The following is a 16,060-nucleotide window of genomic DNA, read 5'->3' as shown; positions in this document are numbered from 1 at the left end:
AAAGGATTGTACAAGGGATCAGGCCACAATAATCCCACAGATTGACTGATATACCAATTTCACCATTATCGAGGTGGTGGGGGGGGGGCATCAGGACGAATATAGACTGGGGTGGGGTAGTTGCAAGGTCAAATGCTTGTACTGACACCTTGCTGAGTCTGAAATGTATTAAAGGTGCCAATTCAATGCCAATCATGTCTTCCACCTATGTGTCAAAAATATTTCGCTCATTTATCATAGTTGTTATCGCTCCGGGGATGCCAATTCTAACGATTTTGATTTGTGGTGATTTAAAGCTTGATGAAAGTGAGACTCGCGATGACAACCATTCGTGCCATATGCCTCATGCAGAAGAGTTTATGCAACTAGACAATTTGTTCTTATGTCATCAAAACAACATAATAACCTCCCTGGTGCAGTCATTATTGTTACTTGGTGAAAAACATTTTGCCAAGTACATTGTTTGGCTGTTTGTTTGTTTGTCACACGATTTTGGACCACAGTTTTCAAGCAACCGTTCTGAATTTTTTTTGTGCACATAGTTAACCAGCCAAGGTCAGCAACGCTTAATTTTAATGAAGATACAAATCCGTATCCGGTTCTGAGAATTTTTTCAGTGACTCTTCACCATTGAGAGATTGGGCCAAAAACGATTTTTAGCACAATATCTCAAAAGGTTATGGATGGATTCATACGAAACTTGGTGGACAAGTTGGAAATGCCACTGGGAAGAATATTGTTACGGCTGTGGAAATTCGCAAACCACCATTCAGGGCCCGTAGGTGAGATAACTCTAAGTACATGTGTAGTTAGCCCCAAACCCGTTGTTTAGAGGGAATTTATGTGATTCATTCGGGCTGCGACGCTTTGAGATAGCCGTTTTTCTGTTCTATCTTTATTTTGAACCAACCACCGATAAACCCTCCACCACCCTCACCTCTCTCCTTCTACGGCCATTCCCACACCACCTGTGAACACTGAGCATCAGGCTGTCTTGGGCTCGTTCAAGATATGCACCGAGCCGTGAGTGCAAATAGCAGCCTTTCCGAGGGAGAATTCGGATCAAGAACGCTACACGCCTACTTCTGATCCGTCCGATTAGCAAGCGCGGAGCGGTTTGGCCCCGCCTCTAGGCGCGTCTGTGAAATCCATATATGCAAATTGTAGGATCAGGGGAGGTTCACGCCCACTTTTCCTCCGTCCAATTGGTGAGCATGGCTCCGCCCCGAGGTCATTCTGATCCGGAAATTTGCATATTGTTTCTCCTGCGGCCTATAAAACGGCGAGCACCAGGCGAATCGTGCAGAGTCAGTTTTGGTGGCAGAGTCAGTTTTTGGGTGGAGAGCAGAGTGTGGCAGCGGCAGAGTGTGGCAGAGAGTGGAGTCGGGTGGCGAAGGCATCGAGTTGGGTTCTGCAGTCGGCTGAGGAGAGTTGTGGGAAGAGGCCAAAGAGCTCGGGTCCGAGGCGAGAAGGACGGCGGTCGGCGACGAGGTCGCGGTGGGAGATCGCTCGTCGCGGGACCCAAGCCAGCCAGCCATTCTCCCTCCCCCAGGGCATCAACAATTCCCCCTTTTCCCCCCGCGCTGAGATAGTGCAACAAAGGGGGCCCCGTTCCCACCCCACCCCACCCCAAACGTCGTGCCAACAAAACCCGCGAAGGAGCAAGGAGTCGGGGCACAGCCACGCGGCCACATCTGCGGCTCGTCCGCCAACGCGTCACGAGGACGCGGGTAGGACCCACCTGGTCTCGCGGACCTGGCCGCTCCTTCAGGTCCCGCGCACATATTGGCCTACAGGCCCATCTGCCCCCTTGTCTATGAGGGTGGCTTCTTTCCTTTGCTTTTGAGTAAATGTGTGTTGGCGCCGTCTGTAAAGTAGAACTGTACAAGTGTTGCCGTCTGTGCGCGTATTCGGGAGTAACTCTGTGTCATTGTTTCTTTTGTTTTACTGATATAGGTGCATTTTGACTGTTTGGCTGTATATGTGTGCTCTCCGTGTGTCGCGTAATAAATGTGCATTGTGTGAACTGTTTTCCCGTTTCGCTTCGTCTTTTCTTTATTGACCCTCCATCCTGCTTCATGTAAAAGGGTTCGTAGTGGGCTAAAAACGCCCGATAATTAATCGGAACCGTCAAGGCTGACGATAACACCGCTCGGTTATCCCGATAGCACGGAATGGACCGCTTCAGCGGTTCGTTTCTGGAGTCGGCCTGCGGCGAGGTACGATCGCCTGGTCGACCATCCGCGCAGGTACTTAGGTAGATCGAATTTGGCGAGCAACCCTATCCTGCGCGGGTGGGCAATTGGCACGGTCGTGGTGGGGTTAAACCCCCACCCGTGACTAGCTCCCGGCGTTGTTCCGAGAGGGTCACGACAGAATTGTCCGTTCCGGTGGGCGAGGCGGCCGCCATTCTAATGGAGCGGCCGATCTCACGCCGGCGGGCGCGAATTCGGAACAATATCTTCAATTTTGGTGAAGATCCGAATCCAGATCGAGATACGAGAATTATTTAATTTTCAAGTGATTCTTCACCATTGAGAGATGGGGCGAAAAACTATGTATCGCATGAGATCTCAAAATGTTGTGGACGACTTGTGACAAAACTAGGTGGATGAGTTGGTGAAGTGACAAGAACAAGCCGATTCGATTTTAGTTAAGGTCCGGATTCAGATCTGACCTATCAATGGCATACAATATGTAAAGTATTCAGCCTGGCGGAGGTACTGTATGTGCTCTACCGAGTGCCCTTCCGTTTCACCAAGTGTCACTCTATGAGTGATTTTACATTATCTTATCGTCACGGTTTTTTAAAGCAAGACAAGTGGACAAAGTGACTTCCTGTAACAGGACATCATGTAAGGTATGAGGTAAGATTTTACCTTGAAGGGATAATAATGCAGCTGAAGATAGCAGGCTTGAACAGGAACACCAAATGAAGAGTGGTCGTGTCACAGTTAGTGCTTGCTTTGAGTTGATGTGAATATGAAAGTTGTTCCATTGATTCCTGCTTCATTTAAAGGCCAGAAACTCATCAGGAGTTCTCTGGTCCCAACTCATTGCCTCGTGACTGCTCAGTTTGTCGCAATGAAGAGTGCCCACTCTTCGAGCTGCACAGGGGCAGGAAACACCAAGCAATACGAGGGAAAAGGCCGTCACTCGTCTGCATTTGTTGAACGTCGATTTGTTGCAATAAGCAAACGCTAAAAGAGATGTTTTGACACATTACAAGATATGTCTTCACGAGGTCAGAGGAAGATGCAGAGGTCAAAAAGCTCCGACCTTGATATACTGCCCAAAGTGATTTGAGATGTAAAGAGGGCCTTGAATTAACTTTGTATTGAAATATGACATCTCAATGAAGACACATGCTTGTTTGAGCTCACATTTTGTCAAAGAATCCATGGCTAGATGATGTAAGATTTTACTTTTCTGGTTGAAAAGATGAGTGTAAGCTCGGTTGCTGTATTCTTGGACTTTTTCTTTGAGCCTGTTTCCACCTAGCTTCCATTGATACGTACGTGCTTCCTGCTGGGTATATAATCCCTGACAATTTACAACTGCTAATCTATCCGGAACATAGTAGGTGGCTTGAAACCAGGGTTTGAGCAACCTGGCAACGAGGTGAAAAAGAAGATTCCGTTCTCCTTGTCATCATATCGTTTGAGCTAAGCCTGGCATTCGCCTCGTGGTTAGGGTGGCTGGATTGGGATCCTAGGGTCCTGAGTTTGAGCCCCGTCAACCGCTGAATTAACACCATGTGGGGTTGACTCAGTCCGTCATCCTTCCGAGGTCGGTGACATGAGCACTTGTGCACTGGTAATAGGGGCACTGCCTCAGCGGCACAGCTGCGTACTTAACCAATGAAGCAACCAGCAGCCACAAGGCTGCACACAAGAGTGTGTGCGAGTGTGTGGTATCGTTTGAGCTCACTTTCAAAGAGAAATGGGCAGAAAATTAATGGAATGCCAAAATAAATAGTATCCTACCATCCATAATAATGATGAAGCCAAATCGATCTGAATTTTAAATCGTGGAACGTCCTCGTTGCCTTGCTGTCAATTATCGTCATTATTTTGGTGGAACTGCTTGGAATACACCAAACGTAGTCCAGCATTTGCACCTTATTATCGTGGAAGCCTGTCATGGAACAGCAACTTGTGCTGTGGTGCAACTTGGCTGCCTTTAAAACTCTCACAACTTTTCATAACACGACAGAACATGCAACCATGCAATTATGAGCACGAACATGGTGGAACAATTATGAATGTGTATGTGATTTCTTTACAAGACATAATTGAATAATAAATACCATTTACCTGTGCACTTCCTCTAGAAAAGAAAGCAAAGGAGTTCTCCCGAGATTTTGGAGATGTCAGGTGGTGGATTCAATTTCCGATTGTGGTTTGTTTATTTTTTTTGCAAGGTGTGTTAAATTTGATACGAGCAAATAACCCGGGTCCACTTGGCTGTTGTAAGGGAATTAGTTTCCAATAGAGCGTGGAATATTTAAGGAGTTTGACAGGAATGTCTTTTAACAGCATAACGGCACGAGGGACCCGATAAAATTCTGCGAAATGTAAAATGTGACTTCGAGTCCTCAACTCCTTTCTTCTTCAAGTCCGCATCCCTCCCCCCTCCTCCCAACTCCAAGTCCACATCGCTCCCCCTCCCAACAGCATCCTTCCCTCCTCCCCTCTCCCAATTCCAAGTGTGCATCCATTCTTTAGCTCTTAAATGAGGTATCATTCAGCATTGTACATGCTGTGGTTACGACGTTTACCCCATTCCGACATGATCTGGCAACTTGCATTTTTTTATATAGAGATAGATTGCTCAAGGTTATGTTGGTGTTAATAGTGGATTGATGGGTAATTGTATTGATTTTATCGAGAAGCATGTGTTCTCATGCCCAGTTGTTTTAGTGGCTGATGGAGAGCGGTTGTGAGGTACCTTTTTCATGGGATTGGAACAGTTGGTGGGCAATGCAGGTCAAGAAAAATTGTTAAAAGATGTTTGAGAAAGAATTCAAAACAGAGCAAGTCAATTATGTAATAAAAAGAATAGACACTGATTATAATTGGTGTTATAAATGGCTGATGTGGGTAGTATCATGAATAGTGAGGGTGCAACAACAAGTGCAGGCAGGAGTAGGTGAGGGTGAGGTTAGAGATAGTTGAGGCAGGGGTGAGTGTGGGGTAAGTGCAGGCAGGGGTGAGAGTGCGGTGAATGCAGGTCGGGGTGAGGATGTAGTGAGTGCAGGCAGGGGTTAGTGTGTCGTGAGTGCAGGAAGGAGTGAGGGTGTGGTGAGTGCAGACAGGAGTGAGGATGTAATGAGTGCAGACAGAAGTGAGGGTGTCATGAGTGCAGGCAGGAGTAAGGGTGTCGTGAGTGCAGGCAGGAGTGAGGGTGTCGTGAGTGCAGGCAGGAGTGAGGGTGTCGTGAGTGCAGGCAGGAGTGAGGGTGTCATGAGTGCAGGCAGGAGTGAGGGTCGAGTGAATGCAGGTAGGGATCAGGTTGGAGTGAGTGCACATCAGAGTGAGGTTTATTAAGGTACAGTGATTCATTTAAAAGAGGGCTTCACAAAAAGAGAATCTTGGTAAACAAGTGATCAACTATGTTGCAAGTGCATGTTCCACAACATTGCACTCCTCAATTATGTGCATCAATTTCCTATGGACCTTAACCCCAACTAGAAAAATATAAAGCTTATTGCTCAAGAAAAGGAAGTGACTTAATTTGATGCATGTTTAATCGTTTGATGAACATCAATTTTAATTGCTATTATGATAGAAAAGTTCCCATTTGACTGAAAGATCATTCAACTCCCCTTTTGGCTGTAATTTTAAAAACAGTGGGGCATCACATCAAAACCAATCGATTCCTTCAACGCGTCTCATTCATGAGGTGAATGTTTTTTGGGTATGTAAGAGTGAGTGCTTGCCACTCACAGTGCACCTTCCTTAGGCGAAACAGCTTCGTTGCCGCTCCGTGAGGATTCCTGGCCTCGCACTTTATCGTGTTGCCACTAATAGCCTCTTGTTTGACAACAAGGTTACTAATCACAAGATGCTGCTCCTTTTTGAACAATAATTTCTGGAGGAAAAAACACAAGCAAAACAAACATATTAATGCAAAATGATCCACCGATGGCCTGCTTTCATAATGTGCCAAATTATTACAGGATTTACGGCAGCATTAAAAACATTTTCACTTCGAGGACTTTCGCTTTCTTTTTTTCCCCACGAACCCCCAATGACGAATCCTAAATAGGATTATCTAAATAGGACGAATCCTAAATAGGAACACCATGTCTTTAAGACAGCAATTCACCACCATCTCAGATCATCCCAAATCTAAAACCATGGTCTTTTCTCCCTTTCCATCCTCGTTAAACCCCCATCCTCCATCCCAAAACCCTTCTCCTTCCAAATATCCAGTTTTCCCTCCTAATAGTTTCCTTCTCTATTCATCCTGTCCACGCCATGCATTCTTTCCTGCTCCCCATCCCTCTCCACATCCATTGTTTGTCCAAGTCTCCATCTATTTTGTCCTTCAACTCCGCTATTGGTGTCCACACCCCTCTCTCTGCTGTTCCTTTTGGCCTGATGCGTCCTGATCCGTTCAGTGTACTAGCTCTTCCATGAGCCTTGACCCTGTATAAAATATACATACGGTATATAACAAATGTGTTATTCATTTCACTTTTTATTGAAATTTTTTTTTACCAAAACAACTTTACGGACGTACGTACGTACGTACATACATACCACTGTGCCGTTTGTGCTCCACATGATAGTCGGTTTGGGATTTGCCACCGCTCTGCAGCTTAAACGAATTTGCTTTATGAAGTAATACACAGTGATTAACTCTTCTGCAACACCCAGTGTTGGCGGGCCTGCAACAACGATCGCATGAACATCCATATTAAAAATGGATGAAGCATTGTTTCGAACGGTACACAATCCGATAAAAAAGACGAAAAGAGGAACCAGTGAATTCATTGGGATTTCATTTTTGGGGTTTCTTCTGCACTCAATGCATCCACCCCACTTGTTAGAAAAAGAAAATGAAGTCAAGCACGAGATGTCAGGATGTTCTGGCACACAAAAATGGCATCTTAATGTTCATTAAAAGTTTTATTTCTGATTCGTCTGGCTCGATATTTGGAGATTTTATCTTTGGGATAAAACGAATTACAAAGCTGTGCCATAGGATCAGCGGGATATTCCCATGGAAGGACTTTGTACAATGATCCATGACAGTGGCTGGTTTTTTTGGAAGCATATGTAATGGAAGCCACCAGATTTCAAAGGAAAACTTACCAAACACATGAATATCAATAGATTGTGTTTTGGAGATATTCCGTGAGGCCACCAGATATGCAATGCAGGAATACTGGCCCGCTGTGTCGAGATTCACATGGTCCAGCTGAAGGTTGGTACCATCAGAGAATCTTGCATGATCCTGGAAAGAAACAAATCCAGTGTAAATTAAATTATGACATACATATACACATATATACACATATATACATACATACACACACACACACACACACACACACACACACACACACACACACACACACACAACCTGTCGCTTTGCTGACGGGAACACTGAGATGGAGGGGGGAGGGGGGGAGATAGAGAGGGTTGGAGGGGGAGTGAGGATATAGAGGGGGAAAGAGAGAGAGGAGGGAGGGAGGGAAGGCAGGCGTGTGGTGGAGCGTCAATTACGATTCATACTGTCTCATCAAAATAATTCTGCATGGAATAACAGTGGAGATGGAAACAAAATAATGTCTGAAATCCATTTTCCACTGGCAATCCAAATCCCAAAATATACCATAAATACCACCCAGACACAAACACCGCCCGGACATGTCTGGAGATAAACACAGTCCAGAGACAAACACCACCCGGACGCATCTGGAGCCAAGCTGTCTGGAGGCAAACACTGCTCAGACATGTCCGGAGACAAACATTACGTGCTGAAAACAACCCAAAAACCTTGAGTAGCTTTCACCGAAAAACAACGTTGCATTCATGCAGACGTTTCAGGGAGATGATCACAAACATTATTCGATATCAACAGCTGCGTGTGGGGAAAAAAATTGGCTCGGTAATTTAGAAAACACATTAATACGGCAAACGGCTCGGAAATTGGGCGTCATCAAATATATTTTGCTTTGAAACTCACAAAGAGAAACAAAGCAAATCCGATAACCAAATGCTTTAGAAACAGGCGCGAGGACAAAGGAAAACCTGAAAGAACTTGCATAATATATGGGATGAAACTTTGCCACCACAGCACCCGTTACAGGCATGGCGTTTCCACACACCCAGTGAGAGTCCGTACAGATCGAAATCTACCCATATGTACCAAGTCCGTGTGTGCTGTATACGAACCTCTACCTTGTAGTAACTATCGACTGTACATCTCGATCGGGACATGAACCGTACTGTACAACTCGGTAAGTGGCTTCAGGACTCAAGCAAGCACTTCAATGGAACGTCAGGCTTGGCAAGCGATTCGCAATTGCCGTCGATCCAAGTATGCACCCGGAAACGCCCGTGCAATGAACAAATTGGACAAATCAACAATATTTTTTGGTGTCGGAACTGCTGATACTTTCATATCTGGAGCTTACATTTTCTAGTAATGCTTCGTTTAAGAGATCATCTCAGTTATTCATATGCGCAAATTAAATAAAGCCACAAATGCTAGCATCTCCAGGCGTTTATAAGCATTGCAATATACCCAGTGATTTGTAGCTATGAAGAACAGGCATTGAATAATATGAGTGAGGAAAGTGAAAATAAAAACTTTATCGTTAACAAATCGTTACGGCCTGTTTCAAGTCAAAGCATGGTTGTCAGGTCAGGTCAGGTATGGGAGCATGCGCCAGAGCAGCGCGTCACTGCGTCCACTTTCCGCCGGTACTCCAGGGGCCTCCATCTAGCCATCCACCAGGCAGATGCCTGGCCCATCTCCATCTCCTTGAGATGCCAATCAACCTGCTGCAACCACGAGGCATGTGGTAGGCCCATTGGCCTCCTCCACTCATGAGACTCCCTCGGTGAGAGAATCTAGTGAGCAGGATCAGTGTCAGGAAAACGAGCCACATGTCCATACAGCCACACCTGACGCTCACGGACTATGCAGGTAACAAATCTCATTTGATTCTCTCTCAGCAACCACTCGTTGGACACAAAGTCCGACCAGCGATAGCCAAGGATTCTCCGAAGAGACCTGGTACCAAAGGAATTAAGTCTCAGATCTCAGATCCTTGGTCAGAGTCCAAGTCTCACATCCATAGAGCAAGACTGGAAGCACCAAGGACCTGAAGACAAGGACTTTCGTCCTCCTGCACAGGTAGTGGCAGCACCACACCCCATGATCCAGTGAATCCATGACTCCCCAGGCCCGACCCAGATGTCTATTGACCTCTGACTCACAGCCAGCAGAGACATGAATATCACTGCCAAGGTAAGTGAATCTCTCCACGACCTCAATATCCTCACCAGAAACAGGCACAGACAGGACAGCAGCATCCAAGATGTCAAGGAAAGCCTGGATCTTATTTTTGACCCAGGAAACCCGTAATCCCAGGGGCTCTGACCCCTCGTTCAGCACCTCGAGGGCCCCCAAAAGGATATCCAGAATCTCCACAAAGATGACTGCATCATCTGCGAAATCAAGGTCAGAGATCTTGACATTCCCAAACAATGCACCGCAGCCTGATCTCTCTGACATCCTCCCTCAAATTCAGTCCATAAAAGTGCTGAAAAGTGTGGGGGCCAGTACACACCCCTGACAAACTCTAGTAACAAGTGGAAATAAGTCAGAGATCGTACCACCACATCTCACAGCACTCTCAGTACCAGAGTGGAGTTCAGACATCAGATCGATCAGTTTTGGTGGCACCCCACAAAGACCAAGAATCCTCCAGAGGGCATCCCGATTCACTCAATAGAGCGCTTTATAGAGATCAACATAAGCTGCAAGCAGCCCTGCCAAAACTGTCGGATGCGTTCGGTGAGGACCTGCAGAGCAAGGATACGGTCAATCGTTGACCTCTTTGGTGTAAAGACTGACTGCTCTGGACGCCGGTGCTCACCAGATGGTGGCAAACTCGATCAAGAATTATCCGAGCAAAGATCTTGCCCAGCACTGAGAGCAGCATCACCCCTCGGTAGTTGTTGCAGTCTTAGCGATCACCCTTCCCTTTCCAGAGAGGGACAACAAGGCCCCTCTTCCAGTCAGTTGGGATGATGCCTGTGTTCCAGGCAGAGCACAGAACTGCATGCAACAACACGAGTGCAGCATTTCCAACAGCCTTGAGAAGTTCAACATGGATGCCACAGATCCCTGGAGCTTCACCCCATTTCAACCGGTTCACAGCAGCCTGTGTTTCCACAAGCGAAGGTGGACCACAGTTGATTGGAGGGTCAGCAACAGGGATTGTAACACCCCTGACATCCAACTCAACAGCTGGTGGATCAGCCTGGTACATCCGCTCAAAGTAACCGGCAGGCCTTCACTTCGGACTCCTCTGTCAAGAGCCGACCACCCTCTGCTCTAACTGCAGTACACCGAGGGATGGGCTTGGATGAATGCAATATGCGAATTTCCCTGAAAGCAGGATAAGAATCACCTGACCACAGGTGATGCTCTACCCCCTCACAGATTCCTCGCACATAGGCCTCCTTGTCCACCCTCAGCGCATGTGCAGTTTTACGCCTCAGCTCCCTCAACAGCTCAGCTCTGCCATTAAGCCTGGCCCTGCGACTGGTCAATGGTATCCAGTGTCCCTTGAGAGACAAAATTCTTCATTATCCTGTGGTGAGTTCCAAGATATCCACCGGCAACATCAAGGACGGTGGTCTTGAAGGCGCTCCACAACTCTTCAGGACCTCCCAAAGCACCCAGACCCCCCAAATCTCCACTCAGCTTGTTTGCAAACTCCTCAGCTACCCTCTCATCCTTGAGCTTGCCAACATCCAGCCTAGGCTAGGAAGGTACCAATCTCCTGGATTTAAGGTGCAGCTTTAGAGTTGCTACAACATGCCAGTGGTCAATATTGAGGAACTGAGCACTCCGGTAGACCCTGCAGTTCTGGATCATCTTCCAGCGACCATCAACGAGGACATGGTCAATCTCCTTTGCCACACCGACAGCATTGGAATACCAAGTCCAGCGATGAGCTTGTGGGTGCTGAAACCATGAACTGGCCACCCTATGACTATGACAAGAAGTACATGACTTCTTGCAAAGTCAAGGAACTTAGTGCTATTCTGGTTCATAGTTCCTGACCCATTGGTACCAACACATGTCTCATAACCATCCCGATCAGTTCCAGTCGATGCGTTGAAATCCCCCAAGATTAGAAGTGTATCTCGTCTGGGGCACTGATCAACCACAGACTCGAGCATGGCGTAGAATGCATCCTTCACAGTGAGATCACTCGCCTCAGTCGGAGCATTACCAGAGACCAGGGAAATGACACCCAAGGTGTGACAAATCCTTCGTCTCATAATATGCTCGTTGACCGGTGTTACCTCAATTATCATTGGAGTCAGCTTATTGGACACAGCTACAGCAACTCCTTGGGCATGGTAACCATCAGAGTGAGCAGACGAATAGTAGGTGTAACCACCCACCATGATCTCGCCGCAATCCGGTCTCCGAACCTCAGAGAGTGCTGCAATACCGGTGTCCAAACGCTTGAGCTCAGATGATAACAGAGATAGGTGATCATCCTCTGTTAGGGATAGGACATTTCAGGCACCCACCCGAAGGGACCGCCGCAGGTTAACCCAAGGAGACCACTGTCTGGTGGACGACACTTCAGCACCACTCCGACACACTCTCCCACCATCTGACCTGGGAATGTTACCCCGTGGTTTCCCTCCTATCGTTAAAGATTGGGGGTCCCGAAGGCTTTGCCCCATTCTCGTCATCCGGTGAGCTGCCCTGCGAGGGGAAGCTGCACAGGAGGTACTCCCACGGAGTGTGTTTTCAGATTTCTTTGCGTTTTTGTGTTCTGCGGAATGAAGAGTTTTACGGTGGCCGGAGTGCAAATCCTGCCACCAACCTCCTAATAAGAAGTAACCCAACTGCAGGAGGACGTCCGCAGACACAGTTGGCACGAGATAACGATGGCCGTTGGCTCACAAGGAGCTCCTCCGCTCTTTGACAGGTTTTGTTTTTAATCCTGCTGGGTGTCCATATCCAAACACCCTCCTCACCAAAAAAACCTGGTGTGGAAAAAAAAGAAAAAAAGAAAAGCATGGTTGAGCAGGCCAAAAAACATGATGGCTTCAGACCCCGGCGAGGTTACCCAAGAAACGCCTCGAGACCCCAGACAGCAATGTGGCCGAGGATCACCTCATGGATATAATTAAATAAGGCTGTTAATTACCTTCAAAAGGGGTGTTTTAATTAACCCAAACACCCAATTTTCACTCTTGCACTTCCTTGGAGTTTTCTTAATATTGTTGTGGTTGACGAAATTCGCAAACCACCATTCAGGTCCCGTAGGTGAGATATCTCTGTAAGTATATGTGTAGTTAGCCCAAACCCGTTGTTTAGAGGGAATAAATGTCATTCATTCGGGCTGCGACCCTTCAAGATAGCCGTTTTTCTTTTACTATCTTTATTTTGGACCAACCGCCATTACTACCACCACAACCACCACCAACCGCATCTCGACAACCACAGCCACCTTCTCCAGAACCGCCTTCACAACATCCACCTTAAACCAAAACCGCCCAATCACACCACCATCACAACCGCCTCAACCACAACCGCCATCGCATTTCCCTCTCAGCACATGGTTGCCAGAAGCCTGGCATTCATCGAGGGAGAATGGACGACAGCCTCACCCCCTCCTCCCAACGAATAACCCTGCGAGAGGAACAAAAAGCTCTGGAAAAGGCAAAAGAATAGAAAGGCCCCGATCCAGGAGAAAAAACGCTGTTCTTCTGGAAGTTTCCTGCGCTTGCTGGAAGAAGGGGCGGCGGCGAAGCGTGGCAGCAGCAGCGCAGCAGCCAAGGCGGAGCTCGAGATATAAGGAGGAGGCGCAGGCTCTGGTGTGTGTGTGCGTATGCTGAGGTTTTTGTCTCTCTCTGGGCTCTGCATTGCGCGCGCTTGCTGGATCGCGCGCGCTCTGGCTCTCTGGCGGCGAGCTCCCTGGGACGGTCATGACGAGAGCGGCGAAACGAGAGTGAAAGCGCCAGGCGCGGAGCGGATCGGGCGAGTTGGAGAGGTGTGGCAGCGACAGAGAGAAGAGTTTCTGTTTCGGGCTCGGGCGCGTTGTGGCGGCGGCGAAGCGTGGCAGCAGCAGCGCAGCAGCCAAGACGGGTAGGCTCTGCCCGGTCTCGCACCCACAGACCACGTCTGCCCCCTTGTAGTTGAGGGTGGCCTCTTCCTTTTTCTTTTGCTTTGGAGTATATGTGTTGTCGGCGCCGTCTGTGAAGTAACACTGTGTAAGTGTTGCCGTGTGCTCGCGTAGTCGGTAATAGAACTGCATTGTGTTTCTCTTTTACATTTGCTTTTGGTGCATAATTGTTGTAATTGTATATGTGTGCTTTCCGTTTGCCGCGGAATAAATGTGCTTTATGTTGAACTGTTTCTCCCGTTTCGCTTCGTCTTTTCTCTAATGGAATCTCCATCTTACTTCACGTAAAGGGTTGGTCGTGGGCTAAATACGCCCGATAATTAATCGGAACCGTCGAGGTTGACGATAACACCGCTCGGTTATCCCGAAAGTACGGAACGGGTCGCTTAAAGTGGCCCGTGTCCGAAGTCGGCCTGCGGCGAGGTGCAATCGCCCGGTCTACCCTCCGTGTGGGTACTTAGGTAGGTCGAATTTGGCGAACAACCCTATCCCACGCGGGGGGCCGATTGGCACGATCGTGGTGAGGCCGAAAGGCCCACCCGTGACTAGTTCCTGGCGTTAGTCCGAGAGGGTCACGACGGGATTGTCCGTCCAGTGGACGACGTGCCACGATTCGAGTTACGTGGCTGCTCGCACGCCAGCGGGCGCGAATCCGCAACAATATTGTTGTGGTTGAGGAAATTCGCAAACCACCATTCAGGTCCCGTAGGTGAGATATCTCTGTAAGTACATGTGTAGTTAGCCCCAAACCCGTTGTTTAGAGGGAATAAATGTGATTCATTCGGGCTGCGACCCTTTAAGACCCGACCCTTTAAGACCTTTGAGACCTTTAAGACCCGACCCTAACCCGTTTTTCTGTTCTATCTTTATTTTGAACCAACCACGTCTCAACCGCCATCACAGAACAACCACCGACCGCAACGCCGCTTCCCAACAACAACAATGCCAACAGCCACGACCTTTACCGTCATGGCTCGCTCCAGTAAACATCGCATCACCGCCATTCCAAGCGTCGCCATGGCCATCACCGCCACTTTAGGCCCTCCACCACCTTCGCCTCTCCTTCTGTGGCCGTTCCCACGCCGCTTGTGGGCGCCGAGCGTCAGGCTGTCCTGGACTCGTACAGGGTGCGCGCCGAGCCACGGGTACAAAGTGCGGCCTTTCCGAGGAGAAGTCGGATCAGGAATAATACACGCCCACTTCTGATCCGTCCTATCAGCAAGTGCGGGGCGATTTGGCCCCGCCTCCAGGCGCGTCGGAGTAGAATCGATATATGCAAATTCGAGGATCAGGGGAGGTTCACGCCCACTTTTCCGCCGTCCAATGGGCGAGCGTGGCTCCGCCCCCGAGCTCATCCTGATCCGGAAATTTGCATATGGGATCTCCTGCCGTACTATAAAGCGCCGAGCGCGGGGCGAATTCAGTCAGTTTTGGGCTCGGGCGAGTTGGAGAGGTGTGGCGGCGGCGAAGTGTGGCAGCGGCAGTGTGTGGCAGCAGCAGTCATGATGGGTCTGGAGGAGAGTCAGTCTGTCGGAGTCGGAGTCTGTCGCGGAGCTGCAGAGAGGTGAAGCCGGGAGCGCGGTCGAGGTCGTAGTGGAGTCGCTCGTCGCGGTACCCAAGCAAGCCAGCTATCCTCTTTCCCCAGAGCATCAACAATTCCCCCCTTACCCCCCCCCCCACGCTGAGATAGTGCAGAAAGGGGGCCCCGTTCCCACCCCATTCCAATCAGTGCCAACGAAACCCGTGGAGGAGCGCGGAGTCGGGGCACCGCCGCGACATTTGCGGCTCATCACAATACGGGTAGGCTCCGCCCGGTCTCGCGCCCACAGACCACGTCTGCCCCCTTGTTGTTGAGGGTGGCACTTTTCTTTTGCTTTTGAGTATATGTGTTGTCGGCGCCGTCTGTAAAGTAAAACTGTGTAAGTGTTGCCGTGTGCTCGCCTAGTCGGTAGTAGATCTGCATTGTTGTGTTTCTTTTGCAATTGCTTTTGGTGCATAATTGTTGTAATTGTATATGTGTGCTTTCCGTGTGCCGCGGAATAAATGTGCCTCATGTTGAACTGTTTTTCGCGTTTCGCTTCGTCTTTTCTTGAATTGAATCTACATCTTACTTCACGTAAAGGGTTGGTAGTGGGCTAAATACGCCCGATAATTAATCGGAACCATCGAGGTCGACGATATAACACCACTCGGTTATCCCGATAGTACGGAACGGGTCGCTTCAGTGGCCCGTGTCCGGAGTCGACCTGCGGCGAGGTGCGATCGCCCGGTCTACCCTCTGTGTGGGTACTTAGGGAGGTCGAATTTGGCGAACAACCCTATCCCACGCGGGGGGCCGATTGGCACGATCGTGGTGAGGCCGAAAGGCCCACCCGTGACTAGTTCCCGGCGTTAGTCCGAGAGGGTCACGACAGAATTGTCCGTCCGGTGGGCGACGTGCCGCGATTCGAGTTACGTGGCTGCTCGCACGCCAGCGGGCGCGAATTCGCAACACTGGTGTCAGGTCGTGGGACACAAACCCATCCCCCTCCTCGCGGCACTGGTGTCGGAGAACGGGAAAACGGGCTCTCCTGTCTCCAGCTAAATTCACGGGAATCGGTCCAGGGGTGAGAGGAGCGACCCCCGATTCCCTCCAAATTACGAGCGATTCAAATTAAC

The 16,060-nt window shown here is 48.9% G+C and overlaps 1 protein-coding gene across 4 annotated transcripts in view; it reads right to left on the bottom strand.

Annotated features, from left to right (window-relative positions):
- LOC147023805 (cell surface glycoprotein MUC18-like) overlaps nucleotides 1-16,060 on the bottom strand; it is a 142,180-nt gene that overhangs the window by 50,873 nt on the left and 75,247 nt on the right. For all 4 annotated transcript variants that reach the window (XM_085889621.1, XM_085889618.1, XM_085889620.1 and 1 more), the window contains 3 exons: nucleotides 7,323-7,464; nucleotides 6,768-6,895; nucleotides 5,949-6,093 (listed from right to left, as the gene is read on the bottom strand). In XM_085889621.1, the coding sequence (XP_085745747.1) occupies nucleotides 5,949-6,093; nucleotides 6,768-6,895; nucleotides 7,323-7,464 (415 nt within the window). The remainder of the gene's footprint in view (nucleotides 1-5,948; nucleotides 6,094-6,767; nucleotides 6,896-7,322; nucleotides 7,465-16,060) is intronic.

Source organism: Eptatretus burgeri, chromosome 7, assembly GCF_056783735.1.
Source record: "Eptatretus burgeri isolate ZD-2024b chromosome 7, Ebu_testis_v1, whole genome shotgun sequence".
In the NCBI taxonomy this organism is placed as follows: Eukaryota; Metazoa; Chordata; class Myxini; order Myxiniformes; family Myxinidae; genus Eptatretus; species Eptatretus burgeri.
This window is presented reverse-complemented; position numbering and strand designations above follow the sequence as displayed.